This window comes from Salvia hispanica, chromosome 3 (genome assembly GCF_029641045.1).
Source record: "Salvia hispanica isolate PSC_SH4W2 chromosome 3, Shi_PSC_v1, whole genome shotgun sequence".
NCBI lineage: Eukaryota > Viridiplantae > Streptophyta > Magnoliopsida > Lamiales > Lamiaceae > Salvia > Salvia hispanica.
The window spans coordinates 18,132,624-18,152,104 of NC_142694.1; the positions used below are offsets into that span (position 1 = coordinate 18,132,624).

Below are 19,481 nucleotides of genomic sequence, written 5' to 3' on the forward strand. Positions count from 1 at the left end.
TGATATAGCAGCTAACAAAATTATGAGGAGATAACTTTTGAAAAGAAACAAGATTAGTTATTAAAATACATTGAGAATTAGTGAAACTAAAAGATGTGAAGAAACGAAGTGCAAAAAAAATTATTTGAAATAACTTTTCTTTCTATAAAATGTGATCCAACATTACTTTTTTTATATTAAAATTAAGCATAATTAACTGAAATTTATTTGATTCTGTACGTTTTTTATATTTAGTGTAGTTTAAATTTCTTTAATTAACTGGACAGGTTATATTAGAAACAACTTTTCTTTCCATAAAATAAGATCTACTTGTCAATTTTTTAATGATGTATTATATAATGGAGTATATAATCCATGAGGTGATCCCTTCCGCAATCCATATCTAATTCATCAAACTTAACACATCTTTTCTACAAAAATTTGCTCATTTACTGAGGGAATTACCGACGGATGGAATCCATCGTGATTACCATTATTCCGACGAAACCACCGTCGGTATCCTTGTATTTTATTCTTAAGCTGAATAGATATTTTATTTTTTATTTTTAATGTTAAATATTTACTGACGGAATGAGATCCAGCTTAAATAAATAATACTGTACTTTCAAAATAGCAGAATATCGCGCCCTAGCGCCCCAAAATCTAAAAATACGTTTTCCTTCAACCACCGCGAGCTACAGCCACCGCCGCCGTCGCCGATTGTTTCGCCTCCATTTTAGATTTGACGGTGAGATTCCGCCTACAATTGAGATTTTGCCGATTGTAAAACAAAAATATAACAATTTAATCCCAAACTCACTGAAAATTCTATCCAGAGCTAACTTCTTCTCTTGCTCCCTCTCTTCTTCCTTTGGTACGCGCATTAGTGTACAATTATTTGTTGTTTGTGCTTTCATTTGTCTGTGGTAATTTGAAACTGAAACTGATACTAGAATAATGTTCTGAATTTCGCACATGCCATGAGTTTGTTAACAAATTTTTGTGGTGATTTGATTTGCTCCTTGTTTGTGGTAGTTTGAATTGCTTCACAAAGCCTGCTGTTTGTAAATTGAATTTTTATTTTTGCAAAACATGAGCGCCGGCTAAGTGTTGGAAGAACCTAATTTATAGGGTAGTTTTTGTAGCACAAGACAAAAATAACGGAAGTAGCCAAAGATGTACAGAGCAAAGCGTCTCTACCAAATCACCACACCTTGTCAGCAGCGGTTGAGTCACTCCTCGGCCGCATCGAGAGTCGGTTATGAACGTAAAAGGAAGAAATGGATGCCGCAGGAGCTCACGCGAGGTGTGGTGGAGCTCACGTGCAAGTCATCTGCGCCTAGCGGCGTCTGCAATGTCTATTTGGTTGGAACTAATCACAGTTGTCTGGTAATTAATTTAATACAGTAGTATTGTTATCATATTATAATATTGCTAAATTCAATTGTTCTTCATCTTCAGGAATCTGGGAGTTTAGCTCAGGCTGCAGTGAAATTCTTCAAGCCAGAGGTACTTTCTAAGTGATTTATTATTTGCATTCTCTCCAATATTAATAGAGCAATGTTATGATTATGCATCTAGTGCAGGTTGTTTTCTTGGAGTTGTGCTCTTTTCGCAAATTTATGATAACGGGTCAACCTAAGAAGGTAAATGTATTTGATTTCTTTTTGTGAAGAGTTACTCAGTCAATCAATAATGCTTCCTTAGTGTTGCAGGTACCAACCATTCGAGAAATGGTGGATATGTGGAGGAAGAATATGACTGCTTCGTTTATTCTTTTCGAGTGGTATGTTAGAAAGGTATGGTTTTATATTACAGGTTAATTAAGTTAGTATAGAGAAAAATCTTTTTGACTTTGTCCCTTAATTTTTGCTAGTGTGATGAATCATGGGATGGTATATATAATGGAGAGTTTTACTTGGCAAATGAGGAAGCAATAAAGTATGGAGCCAAGGTTATACTTGGTGATCGACCATATCCGGTGTGAGCTTTATCTCTTAATCAAGCCCCAACCTCAATATTTTGTTCCCATTAAAACCGTTGACATTAGTTTTTTTTGGTAGGTTACAATGATGAGATATATAGGCAAGACGTCTCTCACGCATTTGATGGTGCCACGAGAGATAAGTTTGCCAGAAGATTACCGCAACAAGGCATGCTCATTAATTAATTTATATACTACAAGGGTGGCAAATATTAGAAAAGTGGATTATTCCTTTATGTAGATCCATGGAAAGATTCATGCTGGCACAATTGATCGATTCAACGAGGAGTATGCCAAGCAGGATCCTACGAGGGCACAAACTTTCATGGATGAGCGTGATCAGTTTATGATCTCAATTAACTTTCTAATTCATTTTCACCAATTGTTATTTCTGGTCATTTGATTGTTTTCATTTTTGTATATAGATATATGTCAACAAAGCTACTAGAAGTCGCAGTCCAGCATGAATCCGTTGTTGCTATCGTTGGAATGGGCCACGTACCGGGAATAACAAAATACTGGAATCAGAAACACCCTATCGACGTAAACAGCTCATTCCAAATACAACAAACATCAAATGTAAGGATATAACTTGTTAGATTGAATTTTTCAGGTTGAGCAACTTCTTAGCATTCCAAAACAACCAATAACGGTGGGGATACTTGGTTTTATTGGAGGAATATTAGTCATAATCTTGAAGGCCATAAACATTAACATCAAAAGGTACATTAGAAGATACATTCTGTTTGTAACTGTCTTAAAATCCACTGAGAGGCAAATGCTTTAACTTTTTCCACTACTCCTCAATAGGAGCAGTCGAGCGGCTCCTTAATTTGCATCATCAAAAAATGAAAGGTGGTTGCTCTCTTCACCTTCACCACCCTCTCTTATTTGGATCAACAGTCAAAATGGCATCTCATGTAGAACAAAATATGTTGCCATGACTTCTTCAACTCTAGATTGTTGCACAACAAAAATTAAAGTTTGGTACTCTATCTTTTTATCAACATTAGATTAGATTTAGTAATTATAATCAACAAAGAATGACTAATCACAGTGTGAACTACATTTATGTGCTACTCCTCCTTTCCATAGAAATATGCTGAATTTCCTTTTCCTATTTCTCATAAAAATAGTCCATATCCATTTATAAAAATATTTATCACCTTCTCTTTTGTACTTAATCATTTATTAGCCCCATCACTCACTACACTATTTCAACTAAATTATTTTTTTCTTTTTGTCTCTAACTTTATCATCTATCATCTATAGTAAACAGTTTTGTCATCATCTATATCTATACGTATATAAAAGCCGAGTTTTGGCGTTATTTAGAAATACTACCTATGTCCTGCATTATCTGTCATACTTTTTTCTGCACTCATTTTGGAAATGTAATACAATAAACAGTTCAAGTGGAGAAATAGTAAAATAAGAGAGATAATAATATAATGAAGACTATTCTCTACCTTATTCTCTACCTTATTTAACTATTTATCGATTTTAACTACTCCCTCCGTTTCACTATAGTTTAGGCGGGACTTTTGGGCACGGAGTCTAAGAAAGTGATGTTGGGTGTGTTAAATAAATAGATAAAAAGGTATGAGAGAGGAAAATGTAGAGAGAATAAAGTATAAAGTGAATAAAGTAGAGAGAATAAAGTAAGAGAGAGAAAAAAGTTACCATATATGGAAATGACTCAACTATGAAGAAACTTCCCGTAATAGAAAAATGACTCAACTATATTGAAACGGAGGGAGTATTTATTATCATTTTTACAAAATAGGTGCAGAAAAGTAAATATGACAGTTAATGCGGGACGAATGTAGTATTTATAAGTTTTGGGCAACAACATGAAAATTTTTGAGTTTTGGGTGATGGTTGTAAAATGTTACAAAACATTTCTATCAATTTATTTTTATAATTGCTCAATAATGCAAATCAACACAATAATAAAATCACATAATGATATTTAATTAAAACATTTTATCAATTGAAATTATATAATGCTAATTGGAATTAATGTATTCAATTGAAAGTCAAATTGAAATTAATGTCAAATTTTTTTAAATGGACATTTAAATTGTAGTTTTGGGTGGTATTGAATGGTACAATATAAAATTATGATTGTTGTTTTGTGGCAGAGATAAAGAAAGTTGTGATCGGAAACTTTGAATAATTACTAAATAATGCAAATTCCATACTTTTATTTTAAATTTGTGTACGTGTTTGGTTGGTTTCTAAAGTTAGTTAATTTTATGTTTTGGGATTGTACACTTCAATTTTTTTTTACTCTTGTAGATTTTAACTTTTATATAATATAATAGTATTTGAATTTAAGTACTTAAATTCATAATATAATTTTACTGTGATGCAATTAAATTGATTCGTGCATCACTCGGATGTGATACTAGTTATATAACAACCAGAGTTTTGAGGTATTAATATAGACATTTTTAAATTAAATTTGGATTAAATAATGTGTGTGGGTGTTTTCCTTTTAATTTATAATTTTATAAATTGCACTGTATTAATATAGCAATTACAATCTAATCACTGATTATTAACCTCCACCAAAATAAAGAATTGTGATTTAGTATAATTTATAGGTTACACTAACTAGAAGTTTCGTAGCGGTCACCAAAATTAAGTGACTTTTAATCATAAATTAATATTCATAGTAATGTTCATTTTTTCTACAAATATATGTTGTTTCATTGTTGAATTATGTTTTTTGACTGTAAACATTAGATAAATTTTTTTATTGCTTCTTTAAAAGATTCAAACTCCGGTGGCTGACAACAACAGTTCTCCTGCAACGACGGATGGAGACAGAGGCGATGGAGACAGAGGCGATGAAGACATAGTCCTAACAGAGAGTAAAAGGTGAATAGCCGAAGACGCGAGTCAGAGGTTGTGGGAGAGAGTCGTGTGGAGAGAAAGTGAAAGGAACTAAACACTTTTAAATCCTATTTTGAGGATCATTCTTCGTTTAAGTGATGTTAGTTCATATTTAAGCTTTTTCTTAATGTTAGTTTGTTTTATTTTTTTAAGTTTTGTTTTAACTTTTTCCATGTTAGCTATAATAGTTCTTGTTTAAATCACATAAGCTGACTATTTTTATGGGACGGACAAAAATGAAAAGTGCATCATATTTTTATGGTACTACTTCCTCCGTCCCGCTTAAGATGACACGTTTTCCTTTTTAGTTTGTCCCAACTAAGATGACACATTTCCTTTTTTCGTAACCTTCTATCTCTAATTAATACACTCAACCACTTTTTACCACTCTTATTAAAATATTCATCTTTCTTTATCTCTACTTTAATACTTACACCTACCCTCTTTCTCTCCAATTAAACACTTTAACCAATAACTCCTAAAATCCCGTACCGGCTAAGCAATGTGTCATCTTAGCCGGGACGGAGGGAGTATATACTTGTTGCCACCCATGCTACGCATGAATTATATACTCGGTTTGTTTCATCTCAAATTTCAACTTTCCATTTTGAGTTGTTTCATATCAAGTGATTGTTTTTTATTTGGTAAAAAATTACTCCTTCCGTCCCATAATAAATGATATACTTGGGGAATGACACGAGATTTTAGGAGATGATGTATTGGGTGTTAAGTAGAAAGAGAAAATAGTATATTTATATTAATGTGAGAGAGAACTTTTTCCAACAAAAGTAAATGTGAAATATTATGTGGGACGAAGGGAGGTACTATTTTAATCTCTTATACTTTATTTACTCTTCATATTCTCTATTTATTCTCTCTAAACTTAACTCAACAAATGAATAAATATCATTTTCTTAAATCCATTATGAAAAGAAGTTGATCACCATCGGGATATGAGGAGTATAAGACAATATTTCGATTATAAAAAATACTAATAAAATAAATACTTCCTTCATCCGTGAAATGTTGGCCATTTTGTTTTTTTTTTTTTTTTTTTTTCGTTTTTAGTAAATGGACCACATTTTCAATTATCTCATTACATTCACATTCGATTATAAAAACAATATATAAATATGAGACCTACATTCCAATAACTTTTTCCACTAACTTTTCTTTACATTTCTTAAGCACCGTGTCAAGTCAAACTTGGACAACATTTCATGGACGGATGGAGTATTATTATTTTAAATTGAATGAATTATTGTTAAAGAATAATAACTGACCTTAAAATTAAACAATAGACTTATCAAATCATATGGATGTAGTAGTACTTACTATATTAGAAATAAACTATATAAAATGATAGTATAAGAGAAATCGGTGCAACAGATTTCTTGTAATGCAACAGATTTAGTGGAATGTGTCAAAATTCATGTAACGGTTGAATAAGTTAAAACATATTTTTAACATATAAATAGATAAAAAAAAAAACCAATAACGAAAGTAGCCAAAGATGTACAGAGCAAAGCGTCTCTACCGTATCGCCACACGTTGTCCGCAGCGGCTGAGTCACTCCTCGGCCGCATCGAGAGTCGGTTATGAACGTAAAAGGAGAAAATGGATGCCGCAGGAGCTCACGGGAGGTGTGGTGGAGCTCACGTGCAAATCATCTGCGCCTAGCGGCGTCTGCAATGTCTATTTGGTTGGAACTAGTCACGATTGTCCGGTAATTAATTTACTAGTAATTTTTCTTTTATCGTATTATAATGTACAGCTGAATTTAATTGTTCTTCACCTCCAGGAATCTGGGAGATTAGCTCAGGTTGCGGTGAAATTCTTCAAGCCAGAGGTACTTTCTATGTTATTTATTTTTATTATTATTATTATTATTATTTGCATTCTCCAATATAGCAATGTTATGATTATGCATCTAGTGCAGGTAGTTTTCTTGGAGTTGTGCTCTTATCGCACACATATTATAATGGGTCAAAATGCAAAGGTATTTTGTATTTGGAGTCTGTTTGTGGAGAGTTACTCAGTGAATGAATATATGAATATTGTTTATTTGGTGTTGGAGGTCCCAAGCATTCGAGAAATGGTGGATATGTGGAGGAAGAATTTGACAATTTCGTATATTCTTCACTACTGGTTTATGACCAAGGTATGGATCTATAATTCTATATTAATGTTAACCAAGTTGGTAAGGAGAAGCATCTTAATCATGTCACTTAACTATTCCTAGACTCAAAAAGAATCATGGGATGGTATATATGGTGGAGAGTTTTACTTGGCAAATGCGGAAGCAATGAAATATGGAGCCAAGGTTATACTTGGTGATCGACCATATCCGGTGTGAACTTTTATCTCTTTATCAAGCCCCAACCCCTATTTTTTGTTGCCCACAAAACCATTCACATTAGTTTTTTTTTTTTTTTTTTGGTAGGTTAGCGCGATGAGATACATGGGCAAGACGTCTCTCGTGCATTTGTTGATTCCACAAGAAATAAGTTTGCCAAAAGAAGTTTACAACAAGGCATGCATGCTCATTAATTATTATAGTACTACAAGAGTATTTATTGTGTGTTTGATAAGTAGGGTATTCCTTTATACAGATCCATGGAAAGGTTCATGCTGGCGCCATGGATCGAATCAAAGAGGAGTATGCTAAGCAGGATCCTATCACGGCGCAGACTTTCATTGATGAGCGTGATCAGTTTATGATCTCAATTAACTTTCTAATTCATTTTCACCAGTTGTTTTTTTGGTCATTTGATTGTTTTCATGTTTGTACATAGATATATGTCAGCAAAGCTACGAGAAGTTGCAACACAGCATAAGTCTGTGGTTGCTATCGTCGGAATGGCCCACGTACCAGGAGTGAAAAAATACTGGAATCCGAAGCACCCTTTAGACGTAAATATCTTAATTATAACTTTCAATACACTAAATATCATATGTATAAGGATGTGATGTAAGGTTGAATGTTTCAGGTTGAGCAACTTCTTAGCATTCCAAAACAGCCAATAAGAGTGTGGCGTGTTCTTGCATTTATGAAAGGAGTTTTAGTCATAATCTTGAGGCTCATACGCATTAGCATCAAAAGGTACATTGGGTTTTGGAAATGTCTTAATATCAATTGAGAGGCAAATGCTTTACTTATTTTCCACTACTCCTAAATAGGCGAAGGGACAAGCTCAAGAAGATGTAAGATATTACAAGCCAATTCCTTAATTTGCTTCATCAGAAAATGAAGGTGACTTCTCTCATTCCGATCAATCGCCAAAATTTCATCTCGTGTTTAACAACATATGTAGCCCCATGACTTCGTCAACTCTGGATTGTTGCACAATAAAAATTAAAGTTTGTTACTCTAGACTTTTTTCGGATGAGAAGTTGAAAGAATCAAGAAAAAGTGTATTGTTACAATTCATAGCTATAAATCGTACTTGGGATGATATTTGATACATAATCTGATAAACATGGATTGACAGAGTATGTTGTGAACAAAGACATTTTTTGTTTGAGTTTGAGCAAAGAATGTGACCAAATCACCTGAATTGGTAAGTACTCCCCCCGTCCCAATCATTATATCCACATTTCCTTTTCTGTTTGTCTCCTCAAGATGTTCACTTTTCATATTTGAAAATAAATTTTCCTCTCCTCTCTCCCCATTAAAATATTCAGTTAACTTTTTCACTCTACTTTTTCATATTCAATTACTATATCAAAAATCTCGCGTCATTCGAGAATGTGGACATCTTGAATGAGATGGATGGAGTACTTTTAAAAAACCTTAATTTCTTGAAAACGAAATATTCGTATTAATAAAAATCTGCGTATAGAAAAAAAGACATCCTATTTTCTCATTTCATCATATCCTTAATATATCAAATATAAGGGGATGTGAATGTTTCAGGTTGAGCAAATTCTTGGCGTTCCAAAACAACTAATAACCGTGGGCAGTGTTCTTACTTCTCCTATAGCAATATTAGTCATAATCTTGAGGGTCATTTGCATAAACAATAAAAGGTACATTGTGTTTTATAAACAATAAAAGTCGAGCAGCTCCTTTATTTGCATCATCAGTTAGCAGCTTATGAAGGGGACTACTCTCTGCACATTCTCATGTAGAAAAAAAAAATGTTGTCATGAATTCTTTAACTCTAGATTGTGAAACGATTTGACCAGGTTATCATCTTTTTCTTTGAAAAAACAGACAAAACACACGAGTACTCTTTGTAGTAATATTTTATTTCAATAAGTTCTACTACAAATTTTTAATTTACTAGGTACTAATGCATTTTATTTCATCATATTCTTATACGAAATCATTTATACATGAGGTTGTTTGGTAGGATCCAGCGGCGAATCCAAAAATTTTGGTATGGGGTGCGATAAATAATTATAGCGAGTTGGAGTGTGAAATTTCGACTAATCTTTTAGTTTCTCTTTAATACATATTTACAACCATAAATCCATAATCTATGTCTATTTTTAAATAAGAAATTTTAATTAAGAAATTACTCTCTCTGTTCCATTAGAAATGCAATGTTTTCCTTTTTGGGTTGTCCCACTAAAAATGAAACGTTTCCTAAAATAGAAACATCACTTTTTCTACTTTTCCCTCTCTCCTACTTTACTCTCTCTTCATCAACTCACAAAACAACACTGCATAAAATCCCGTGCCGGAAACCAAATGTTTCATATTTATTGGGACGGAGGGAGTATTTTTTAGTAGTATTATTACTTGGATAACTTCCACTATTTAAAATGTATCTTCTTAAATTTATATATTATAGATAATTTATTTCATTTTTTAGAAGTTTTTATTGTTTTTAAAAATATAATATATATATTTTTTAAATGAATTAGGAACTGAAAATATAAAATTTAAATACATTAGACGTACAACAAATAATTTACAACTAACATTGAGAAAAAAAAAGGTTAAATGTACTAGATTAAAACTAATAAACGTAAACAAGAAAAACAAAACGTAATGTATTATAAGTATAAAATAATGCTTTTAAGGGAATAAATGCTCAAAATAGTTATAACTTATAAATCATAATGCTAAAACAAGCACTCCCTCCATTTCTATACAGTAGTGTCATTTCTTTTTGGCTTTTTCCTCTGGGCTTTTTCCTTTGTAAACATAATGACAATAATGAGAAATCAATTTCAGAGCACTTAGACCTTCTTGGTATAGTGGAATGGAATGGAAGAATAGAATGACATTCATACTTGCATTCTATTTGGAATGGTCATTCCATCCATTTAGCTAAGGAATGGTCATTTCATTCCATTTTCCTTTCTTCTTATTTTAAAATTTAACAAAATTATATAAATATTATTTTATACTCCCTCCGTCCCATAGTAGATGTCACACTTGGGGACTGACACGAGATTTTAGGAGCTGTTGTTTTGTGCATTAAGTGAAAAGAGAAAATAATATATTTATATTAATGTGAGAGGGAACTTTTTCTAAAAAAGGAAATGTTACATCTTTTGTGGGACAAACTAAAAAGGAAAGTGTGACATCTATTATGGGACAGAGGGAGTAGTATTTTTAAATTTAATATCATCACAATTTTATAATAAGATTAAAATTTTTAATTATTGCAAAATCCACACACACACACACTTCACACACTACATACTATACACACTTCACACACTACACACAATCCAAAAAGAGCTGTCGGTATATAGAGAAACAACTTTAATTTTGGCATGTCCCTTAATTTTCCTAGGTTCAAGATGAATCATGGGATGGTATATCCTGTGGAGAGTTTTACTTGGCAAATGAGGAAGCAACGAAATATGGAGCCAAGGTTATACTTGGTGATTGACCATATCCGGTGTGAGCTTCATTTCATTACCAATTCACAAAATAAATGTGATTTTAATTATTCTACATAGTGTTTTAAATCTTTTTGGTAGGTTACACACATGAGATACATGGGCAAGGCGTCTCTTTTAGATTTGTTCTTGTTTGAGAACATAGATTTGCCAAATTATTACGACAAGAAGGCAGGCTTATTTACCTTACACATTTTTCTTATATAGGTACATGTCAGCAAAGATACTAGCAGTCGCAGCCCAACATGAGACTGTGGTTGCGGTCGTCGGGTCGGGCCACGTACCAGGAATCAAAAACTACTGGAATCGAAAATACCCTATCGACGTAAGTATTTTATTATCTCATTACAAACACCCTTATTATCGAATATATATATATATATACATATATATATATATATAGGGAGATGATCAAAATAAGTATGCATTTAAATCTAGAAATGCAGCCCAAATCTTAGCCCTAGGATTAGATGATCTAATGGTCAATAATTAACTCAAAACACGAAAGGTCATAATTAAGCAGTTTTAGGTCATATTATAAGATTTGGGTTTATGTCATGTTAAGATCATTTTAGGTCATGCTTTGTTAGCATTATAGGGTTTTGATCGATAAAGACCAGATTTAAATACAGAAACGCAGAACAAAGTCATACGTAGGGCATTTTTAGGTCATAGTTAGTTTATTTTTAACATGACCTAAAATGATCTTAACATGACATAAACCCAAATCTTATAATATGACCTAAAACTGCTTAATTATGACCTTTCGAGTTTTGGTTAATTATTGACCATTAGATCATCTAATCCTAGGGCTAAGATTTGGGCTGCATTTCTGGATTTAAACACATACTTATTTTGATCATCTCCATATATATATATATAGGGGTGCGATCATATCATAACTCATATTTATGTGATAACCTAATAACCCTATCATTTTATGGGTCAAAAGTATCATTTTTACTAAAAATGATATTTATACACGATAAAATGATATTTTTTCAGCATGCATAAAATGATACTTTTATTCCATAAAATGATATTCTGTTCCATAAAATGATATTTTTTGTCCATAAAATGAGGGTTATTAGGTTATCACCATAATTATGGGTTATGATATGATCACATCCCTATATATATATATATATATGGGTTTTGATCTATGAAGACCAGATTAAATACAGAAACGCAGAACACAGTCATACTTAGGGCATTTTTAGGTAATAGTTAGTTTATTTTTATGTCATGCTAACAAAGCATGACCTAAAATGATCTTAACATGATATAAACCCAAATCTTATAATATGACCTAAAACTACGTAATTATGACCTTCCGTATTTTGGGTTAATTATTGACCATTAGATCATCTAATCCTAGGGCCAAGATTTGGGCTGCATTTATGGATTTAAATACATTCTTATTTTGATCATCTCCCTATATATATATATATATATATATATATATATATATAGAGGTGTATTCATTTACTTTTCCTATATTTGATGCTTTTTCCTTCTTAATCTCCACCATTCATTCTCAAGATCTAATGGACGAGATTAGGGCCTGATTGAATTAATTTTATTCATTAAAAAATAGGTGAAGGGCTTTTAAGGGAATGACAAAATCGTTGGTTATGGTAAGTCCATGATTTTCTCCCTCAAAAGATCTTGCAGCGGTTTTTTCATAGTCTCCCAGAATTCTTTCTCTGTCGTCCTTCTTCCATCTTTCTTCTCTTTCATATTTCTTCGTTATTTGGTCGTTAAAATTTCGGTGTATTCTTCTTGTTTTCTTCAACAATGGACGAGATTAGGGCCTGATTGAATTAATTTCTCTGTATTCTTCTTGTTTTCTTCAACAATGGAAGAAGGTAATTTAAGTAGTTCTTATGTTGATTCTAGAAAATATTTCTTCTCTTTTACCTCTATTCTTCCATCATTCTCCCAGTTACGAAAATCATTGTGTTAGAATTGATGTCGATTTTTTCTTATTTTTATACTTCTCATCGTCACCATATTGGAGCAGCCCCGTATCTTGCCATATTATCGTTTTCGTGTTCTTCAACAATGGAAGAAGTTAGTCCAGTAGGCTTTAGCAGTAATTGGTGGATGTGGTTTAGTATTTTTCTTAGGCGACAAGTCTCATGTATTAGGGTTTAGTGTTTATTTTGTTTTCTCGCCTCTGTTATGTTGTAATTCTGGATTTATATAATGTACGAATAGCAGTGTATAATGCATTCTTTCTTATATGTAATGTATGGTTGATATCATATAATGAAAATAAATTCTGATATGCTTTTATTTATGTATAGTGTTCGTTATACTGTTTCAAATCAAGGGATATCGCTTTTCTACGGTTTTATTCGACGGTTTGAGACGGACATTGACGTGCTTCGTGCATTCGTATGTGGTTTGGAAGAACTTTGTAATTCTCTTCAAGCTGGAACTCCTCCAACGTCGGCTTTTGAAAAGAGGCGCATGATTGAAGAGATTTATGGAATGCCAAGGCCTGAAGTAGTAGAGGTTCATCCTTCGGATGTTGTAAAGACCAAGGGTCATGCTAGCAGCTCCGCGAGCCGACTGATTTCAAAGAGAGAAAAGGCTGTAAAGAAGGCTATTAGGCCTCTTACACGTTGTAAGGCGTGCGATGAGTTGGGCCATCACGACTCTAGAAACTGTCCAATGCTTAAAGAGATGGCGAAGGAGAAAGAGCTTAGTAAAGGCAAGAGGAAAGCTTGATGTGTTTTGTACCTAAAAAATTAGTTTTCGTCTTGTATTCAGTTTTATTATTTGTTTCGTTGTCTTAGTTTTATTATTTACAGCGCTGTGAACATTTTATGCATAATAAATTTGCTTTTGTCGGGAGTTAACATGCATTATCGAATAATAGCCTTGCATTAATAATGATTTTCTGTGCATTACTCCATTTATTTATACCATTATTCCATTACTTTGTTAACGTGCATTATCGAATAATAGCCTTGCATTAATAATTATTTTCTATGCATTACTCCCTTTATTTATACCATTATTCCACTACTTTGGTAACGTGCATTATCGAATACTAGCCTTGCATTAATAATGATTTTCTGTGCATTACCCCCTTTATTTATACCATTATTCCATTACTCTGTTAATGTGCATTATCGAATAATAGCCTTGCATTAATAATGTTATTATGTGTATTACTCGATTCATTACATCCATTATATATGTTGTGTTTACGACATCAGATACTAGTACCAAAATATGCTTCTGTTAGCAAGTAGTTCCGCATACTATGTATGGATCAAAACAGACATGGCAACAAGTCATTTTTTTCCCTACCAAAATTAGTTATCCAAAATAAAAATAGTGCTAAAAGTAATATAAATAGCATTTCCAATGATTATCCATACGATCAATCCACTTCATTCACGGCTTCCTTTTGCTGTGGAGTTAGGCTTTTTATACAGGCAATGAACTCGGTGGGGGTTTGTCGACAGTAGAGGTGATCGACTTTCTTTCCCCTCGGCTTCCTCTTCTCTGCGTCTTCATGAGACGAACTAGTGGACATCTCCAACCACATGATCAATACTACTACACACATATATCAGTAATGGTGCAGACCAACATAATAATGCGGCCTTTGAAATGACTAATGTATCACAAATGTACACCAATTTAAGCTAGAATATAACAGAATTGCACTGGACTTGTAATGCACAAATAAAGGCTAACAATGTACAACTAATGATCAATAATGCATCATACTGGAATATAAGAAACCCACTAGTTTTTAAAACTCACAACTTATCAGTGGACACCTCCAACCACATGACCCTTCTACTAAACACATACATCAATAATGGTCAATTCCAATCAAATAATGCATAAAAGTCACTGAATAATGTAACAAAACCGGTCACCACTGAGGCAAGCATGATACAGAGAGACAATAGACTTGTAATGCAAAAAATAAAGTCAACAAATGTATACAAAAACGTTCAATAATGTACAAAAATAAGGACAACCACATAATCAGTTTCATAAACACGGCGCAGCGGTCTCACCTTCCGACTGCGTCGGCTGGCTTTTGAAGGGACGGCCTCTATTCGACATCGCAAATCTAACATACACAACGACAACAGAAACCACACCAAATTAGTCTACAGGCCCAACAAAATCAACATCTTAGAAATCAACAAAATCACCAATTTCATGTCAATTTCATCACTAAAACTTACTGTCAGAACATATACCACTAAGAAATCAACAATAACCTTCCAAATTTGGATAACCCACCATCTAATACTCACAATTTCACATTTTATCTAAGAAATCGCACTAAAAATTGGAACTTTTTAAGCGTACCGTGGATGAAACACCGATATGAACAGTGGACCGAGGGCGCGAACGAACTGAAACGGAATTTTCAACGCTCTTGAACACTCGGAATCCTCGCCGGTTGAAGCTTTTCACGGTGAGAATCGAAGTCGCGGAAGTCCTAGGGTTTTCAAGGGCGGCGGCTAGGGTTTGACGGATTTTGAAGATGAGAGGAAGTTTTTTGATCGTGGTATGATGGATGGAATGACAGAGGAGCGAGAAGTTGAATGGTCTATCAAATTCTCGCTTAATTATCGGACCTTCCGTTTCCAGACATTATATGTTTACTATTATACCCTGGTAATGCACGAAATTAAACCAATAATGCATGACGGGAATAAATTCAATTTTGGAATCTGGACCATCCACTGCTTTCATCCAATGGATGATATTAAAAAGGAAATAGTATCTAAAGGGGTGAAAGTAGCTTAATGCTTCCCTATATATATATATATATATATAGGGATGTATTCAGGTCAGAATGCTAAGTATATGTAAAACTCAAAACAATTGCAGTCCTGTAACGCCCCACTTTTTTTCAAACCCTAATTTTTGGGTTATAAAATTTTTGCATTAAAAGCCTTAAATGCTATGATATGTGAATTATTTGATGAGTGATTAATTGCATAGTGTCTATGTGACCTAATTGCATATGTGAATTTTAATTGAGTTGAATAGTCAAGGGTTTAGAGTTGAATAGTCAACTGGTTGAAATGTTGACGTGGCTATTGAATAGTCAAAGATGTGGAAAAATGACGTGGCCGTTGAAAGGTCAATGCGATGAGAAAAAGAAGTGAAAGTGAAGAGATGATTGATTTGGAATATGTGAATATTTTGATGCGGAGAAATATAATTGTGGGGAATTATTTATTTTGCTAAGGGATGAGTGAGAAAAATAATAGGAGCATTTATTTAAATCATGTGGAATTTTCGGCCACTATCTTTATTGGAGAAGAAATAATATTATTCTTGGATTTAATTATTTGTTCGGGATAATTATCCAAATTAAATCCAAAGTCCAAATACTCTATAATTCCTACATGGAATTTTCGAACTCCACCTTGATTTATTCCCATGAGATTTTCGAAAATCTCATAGTTTGGAGAAGAGAGAATTATTTTATTATTTGACCTCTTATTTATTCTATTCCATGAATAAATATAAATATGCTAAAATATCCTAGCATATCTTGCCAAATCTAAGAAGATCTTACCATATCCTAATTAAATTAGGATTTGAATTTATTCCTTGTTGGAAGAGGAAAATACACGCCACTCTTGGCTATTAATTGGGAAAAAATATTATTATTTTTCTTGCTCCGTGATATATTATTCTTGCTCCGTGAAATATTCAAATTAAATCATAGGCTATTTATTTAAGCCTAATTTTCGAAAATCCTCTTACTTCTCAACAAATTTAACGCCACTCCCCCATATTCTCTACCAAATCTCTCCCAAATCTTTTATTTAATTAATTATTGGGATATTATTTGTGACTCTATAAATAGGAGAGAAACCCTAACCCTAGAGATCACAAAACCGGCGCCCCACTCTTCATTATTTTCGAAAATTACTCCTCCACTCTCTCCAAGTTTTCTTCAAGTTTTCTTCAAGATTTCTTCATCAATTGAGAAGAATTCAAGTGAAATTCAAGAGATTATTGAAGAATCAAGACTAATTCCTTGGTTCTACCGTTCGTTCTTTTGGAAAAGGTACTTTAATTATTGATCTCCTCTTCTTCTACCGATTAATCGGTATTCTTGAGTCCACATGCATTTAGATGAGTGGAGGGGAAATAAATTGATGAAATTGGGATGCATGGATGTGTGTGTGTGTGTGTGTGTGTGTGTTCGACCGTGTGTGTGTGTGTGTGTGCACGCCTTGGTCGGCGTGCACAAGTGTGATGATTGTGTGCGTATGTTGTGTGTGTGGAACACTCATGCGTGATACGAATTATTGGTGATTTTGGGATGAGTATTTAAATAAAAATGGTATGTTAATCATACTTTGATTTTGATATTGATGATTTTGAAAATAATCGATGGGAAAAAAGAAACGTGGGATCATGCATAATACTGAAATCCATGATTGAAACTGATTTGTGATACGCCTAATTTAAAGGTGATACTTCGCGCTCTCAGCGTGATAAACGAGGAGAAGAGAATTCTATCAAGCTAAACCTACGAGGTGGGCTTTCTTTTAAAATAAGGACATTGTCCTAAACTGATATTGATGAGAATGAGATATGTGTTATCATGCCTTGATTTGTTTTGTTGTGCCTATCCCTCGTGGCTATGCCACTATTGTTATAATCGAATTCGGATCCTTGTAGAGCCGCAAACTCTACTTGGGTTAGTGTACACCAATGTTAGACCGAGTGTCAGCGTACGGGTTGGCCGGTCTAGTGACCTGGATTGCGGCCGCATTCCTTGTCATGTAGAATGAGGATATGGTAAACGTCTATGAGAAAAATGGTTGCGCGACCGTGATATTTGAGAAAGAAGATATTTTGGTGCCTCGGGTCTTTCTAAAGTTAAAACCCCGATGGACACTTGAAAGTGGCATGATAATGACTATATTTGTGATAAAACTGTTTTCGGCAATGAGCCCATTGAGTATGTTTATCGTACTCAGCCCTGCATGTGTTTTCCTTATGTGCAGGTTGAGTGGTGACGAGCGGGCGGCGGTGTTGAGTAGAGAATAATAGAATGATCTGTTGGTACTTAAGGTGTCGTTGTGTCTTCATACATAGCCTCACTTCGTTCTTGGTCGCTTCCGCTATGCTATGCTATGCTATGCTATTTTTATGAAAACTTATGATCTTTTGGTTGGGATGAATGCTTTTATTTTCGTGGTTATGTTTTGGAATATGAACAGCTAGAAATACTCTTTTGAAGAACTTGGTTAAGCTTATTAAATCTTATGATGGATTCTCTTGCTAAGGCATTATTCTTCCTCTACTTAATTGTTCATTTAATGCTTTGGTCAAATCCCTTTTTAATGAAACCCTAGCCTACGTTTCTTTGATGCATTTAAGTCTACCTAGTTAGCGAACGCCGCATTTATTATACCCTAAATGGGCGGGTCGTTACAAGTCCATTGGATCTTATGATCTAACGGTTAGATTAATGCCACGTGTCATCTAATGATGTAGAATTTTAGACTAATAATGTAGCTCGGATAATAATGTAGCAATTTAGGTTAATAATGTACAGTTTTAGTCTTACAATGTACATTTCTAGTCTAATAATGTACCTCGCCTAATAATGTAGATTTTTAGTATGATAATGTAACTAATCACAACCATCCAATCTAATGATCTAAGGGTTGTGATTTGTGTTGTGTTTTACACTAAGATGCTGTAAGGACCCTAACACACCCCTATATATATATATATATATATATATATATATATAAGGATGTGAATGTTTCAGGTTAAGCAACTTCTTAGCGTTCCAAAACAATCAATAACGTTGGGCAGTCTACTTTCTTCTATTATAGCAATATTAGTCATAATTTTGAGGGTCATACGCGCCAGCCGCAATAGGTACATTGTGTTTTCTAACTGTCTTGATTTCAATTGAGATGCTTTAATTAGTTGTTTTCCACTACTCATAATCAGGCGCAAGCTTAGGCTCAACAAGAATTAAAATGTTACAAGTGAGCCTCTCCTTAATTTGCATCATCAGGTAGAGGCTAATGAAGGGGACTGATCTCTTCATCTTCAACTCCCAGTTAAATATGGAAACAAAACCCTTTATTCCCATCATCTTCTTCTCCAATACATGTTACATGTCATTTTATTCATAAAATTTCATCACTAGATGAGTTATCACCCCTACCAAATATGTATATTGGATTCTATGTTTGATACTTTTTTCACTGGAAATCCAAAGCTGTGCTTCGTGCCATCATTTACATTAATTATCGGTGTAATGTTGTAAAAGTGAGGTATAATCAACTTCGTAGTTTATACAATCTTAATTATTGATGTATTATAATATACTACTACTATATACTAGTTGGCCACCCATGCTACGCAGTACACACAAACTACGTACTCCATTTGTTTCATCTTAAGTGTTCAACTTTTCATTTTAAATTATCGTGACTAATTTTTATTTAGCAAAAAAATAATATTTTACTCTCTCTTTTATTTTATTTACTCTTCATATTCTTGGCTTATATTATTCTATCCACTTAACTCAATAAATATATATATATATATATATATATATATATATATATATATATATTCTAAATCCCTTGCAAAAAGAAGGTTTGCAACGGAAATACTACTGCAATAAAATAAATATTATTATTTTAACTTGGATGAGTTTCGGAATAATACACAAATCTTAAAATAAAACAATAGGCGTCTAATTTCAAATCAT

General features: G+C 33.3%; 2 protein-coding genes across 11 annotated transcripts; both read left to right on the plus strand.

Moving 5' to 3' along the window:
- Positions 1-376: 376 nt before the first annotated feature.
- Positions 377-5,131, plus strand: LOC125215878 (uncharacterized). Of its 10 annotated transcripts, none has more exons than XM_089067682.1 (12): positions 378-727; positions 1,116-1,368; positions 1,441-1,488; positions 1,566-1,625; positions 1,695-1,778; positions 1,856-1,960; positions 2,043-2,132; positions 2,205-2,305; positions 2,389-2,506; positions 2,577-2,686; positions 2,774-2,818; positions 4,772-5,131. In XM_089067682.1, the coding sequence occupies exons 2-11, from the start codon at positions 1,156-1,158 to the stop codon at positions 2,793-2,795; spliced, it is 951 nt and encodes a 316-aa protein (XP_088923808.1). In that variant the 5' UTR covers positions 378-727; positions 1,116-1,155; the 3' UTR covers positions 2,796-2,818; positions 4,772-5,131. The 10 variants fall into 10 exon arrangements, with proteins under 10 accessions (XP_088923812.1, XP_088923808.1, XP_088923810.1 ...); XM_089067684.1 differs by having other exon boundaries at positions 2,780-2,818; positions 4,743-5,131; XM_089067685.1 differs by having other exon boundaries at positions 2,780-2,818.
- A 1,256-nt stretch (positions 5,132-6,387) lies between these two features.
- Positions 6,388-8,337, plus strand: LOC125215880 (uncharacterized). Its single transcript, XM_048117467.2, has 10 exons — positions 6,388-6,590; positions 6,666-6,713; positions 6,804-6,863; positions 6,942-7,025; positions 7,107-7,214; positions 7,308-7,397; positions 7,477-7,577; positions 7,660-7,777; positions 7,855-7,967; positions 8,045-8,337. Exons 1-10 carry the CDS (start codon positions 6,486-6,488, stop codon positions 8,070-8,072), a joined length of 855 nt encoding a protein of 284 aa, XP_047973424.1. The 5' UTR covers positions 6,388-6,485; the 3' UTR covers positions 8,073-8,337.
- Positions 8,338-19,481: the final 11,144 nt, after the last annotated feature.

What these genes read in the sequence shown, in the direction of transcription:
- LOC125215878 (XM_089067682.1), top strand. Translation starts at nt 1,156, where the DNA reads ATGTACAGAGCAAAGCGTCTCTACCAAATCACCACACCTTGTCAGCAG. An exon ending in GAACTAATCACAGTTGTCTG is followed by an intron (nt 1,369 to 1,440) that starts GTAATTAATTTA and finishes CTTCATCTTCAG; the next exon opens with GAATCTGGGAGTTTAGCTCA. An exon ending in ATAAACATTAACATCAAAAG is followed by an intron (nt 2,687 to 2,773) that starts GTACATTAGAAG and finishes ACTCCTCAATAG; the next exon opens with GAGCAGTCGAGCGGCTCCTT.
- LOC125215880 (XM_048117467.2), top strand. Translation starts at nt 6,486, where the DNA reads ATGCCGCAGGAGCTCACGGGAGGTGTGGTGGAGCTCACGTGCAAATCA. An exon ending in ACTACTGGTTTATGACCAAG is followed by an intron (nt 7,026 to 7,106) that starts GTATGGATCTAT and finishes AACTATTCCTAG; the next exon opens with ACTCAAAAAGAATCATGGGA. An exon ending in TTGGTGATCGACCATATCCG is followed by an intron (nt 7,215 to 7,307) that starts GTGTGAACTTTT and finishes TTTTTTTGGTAG; the next exon opens with GTTAGCGCGATGAGATACAT.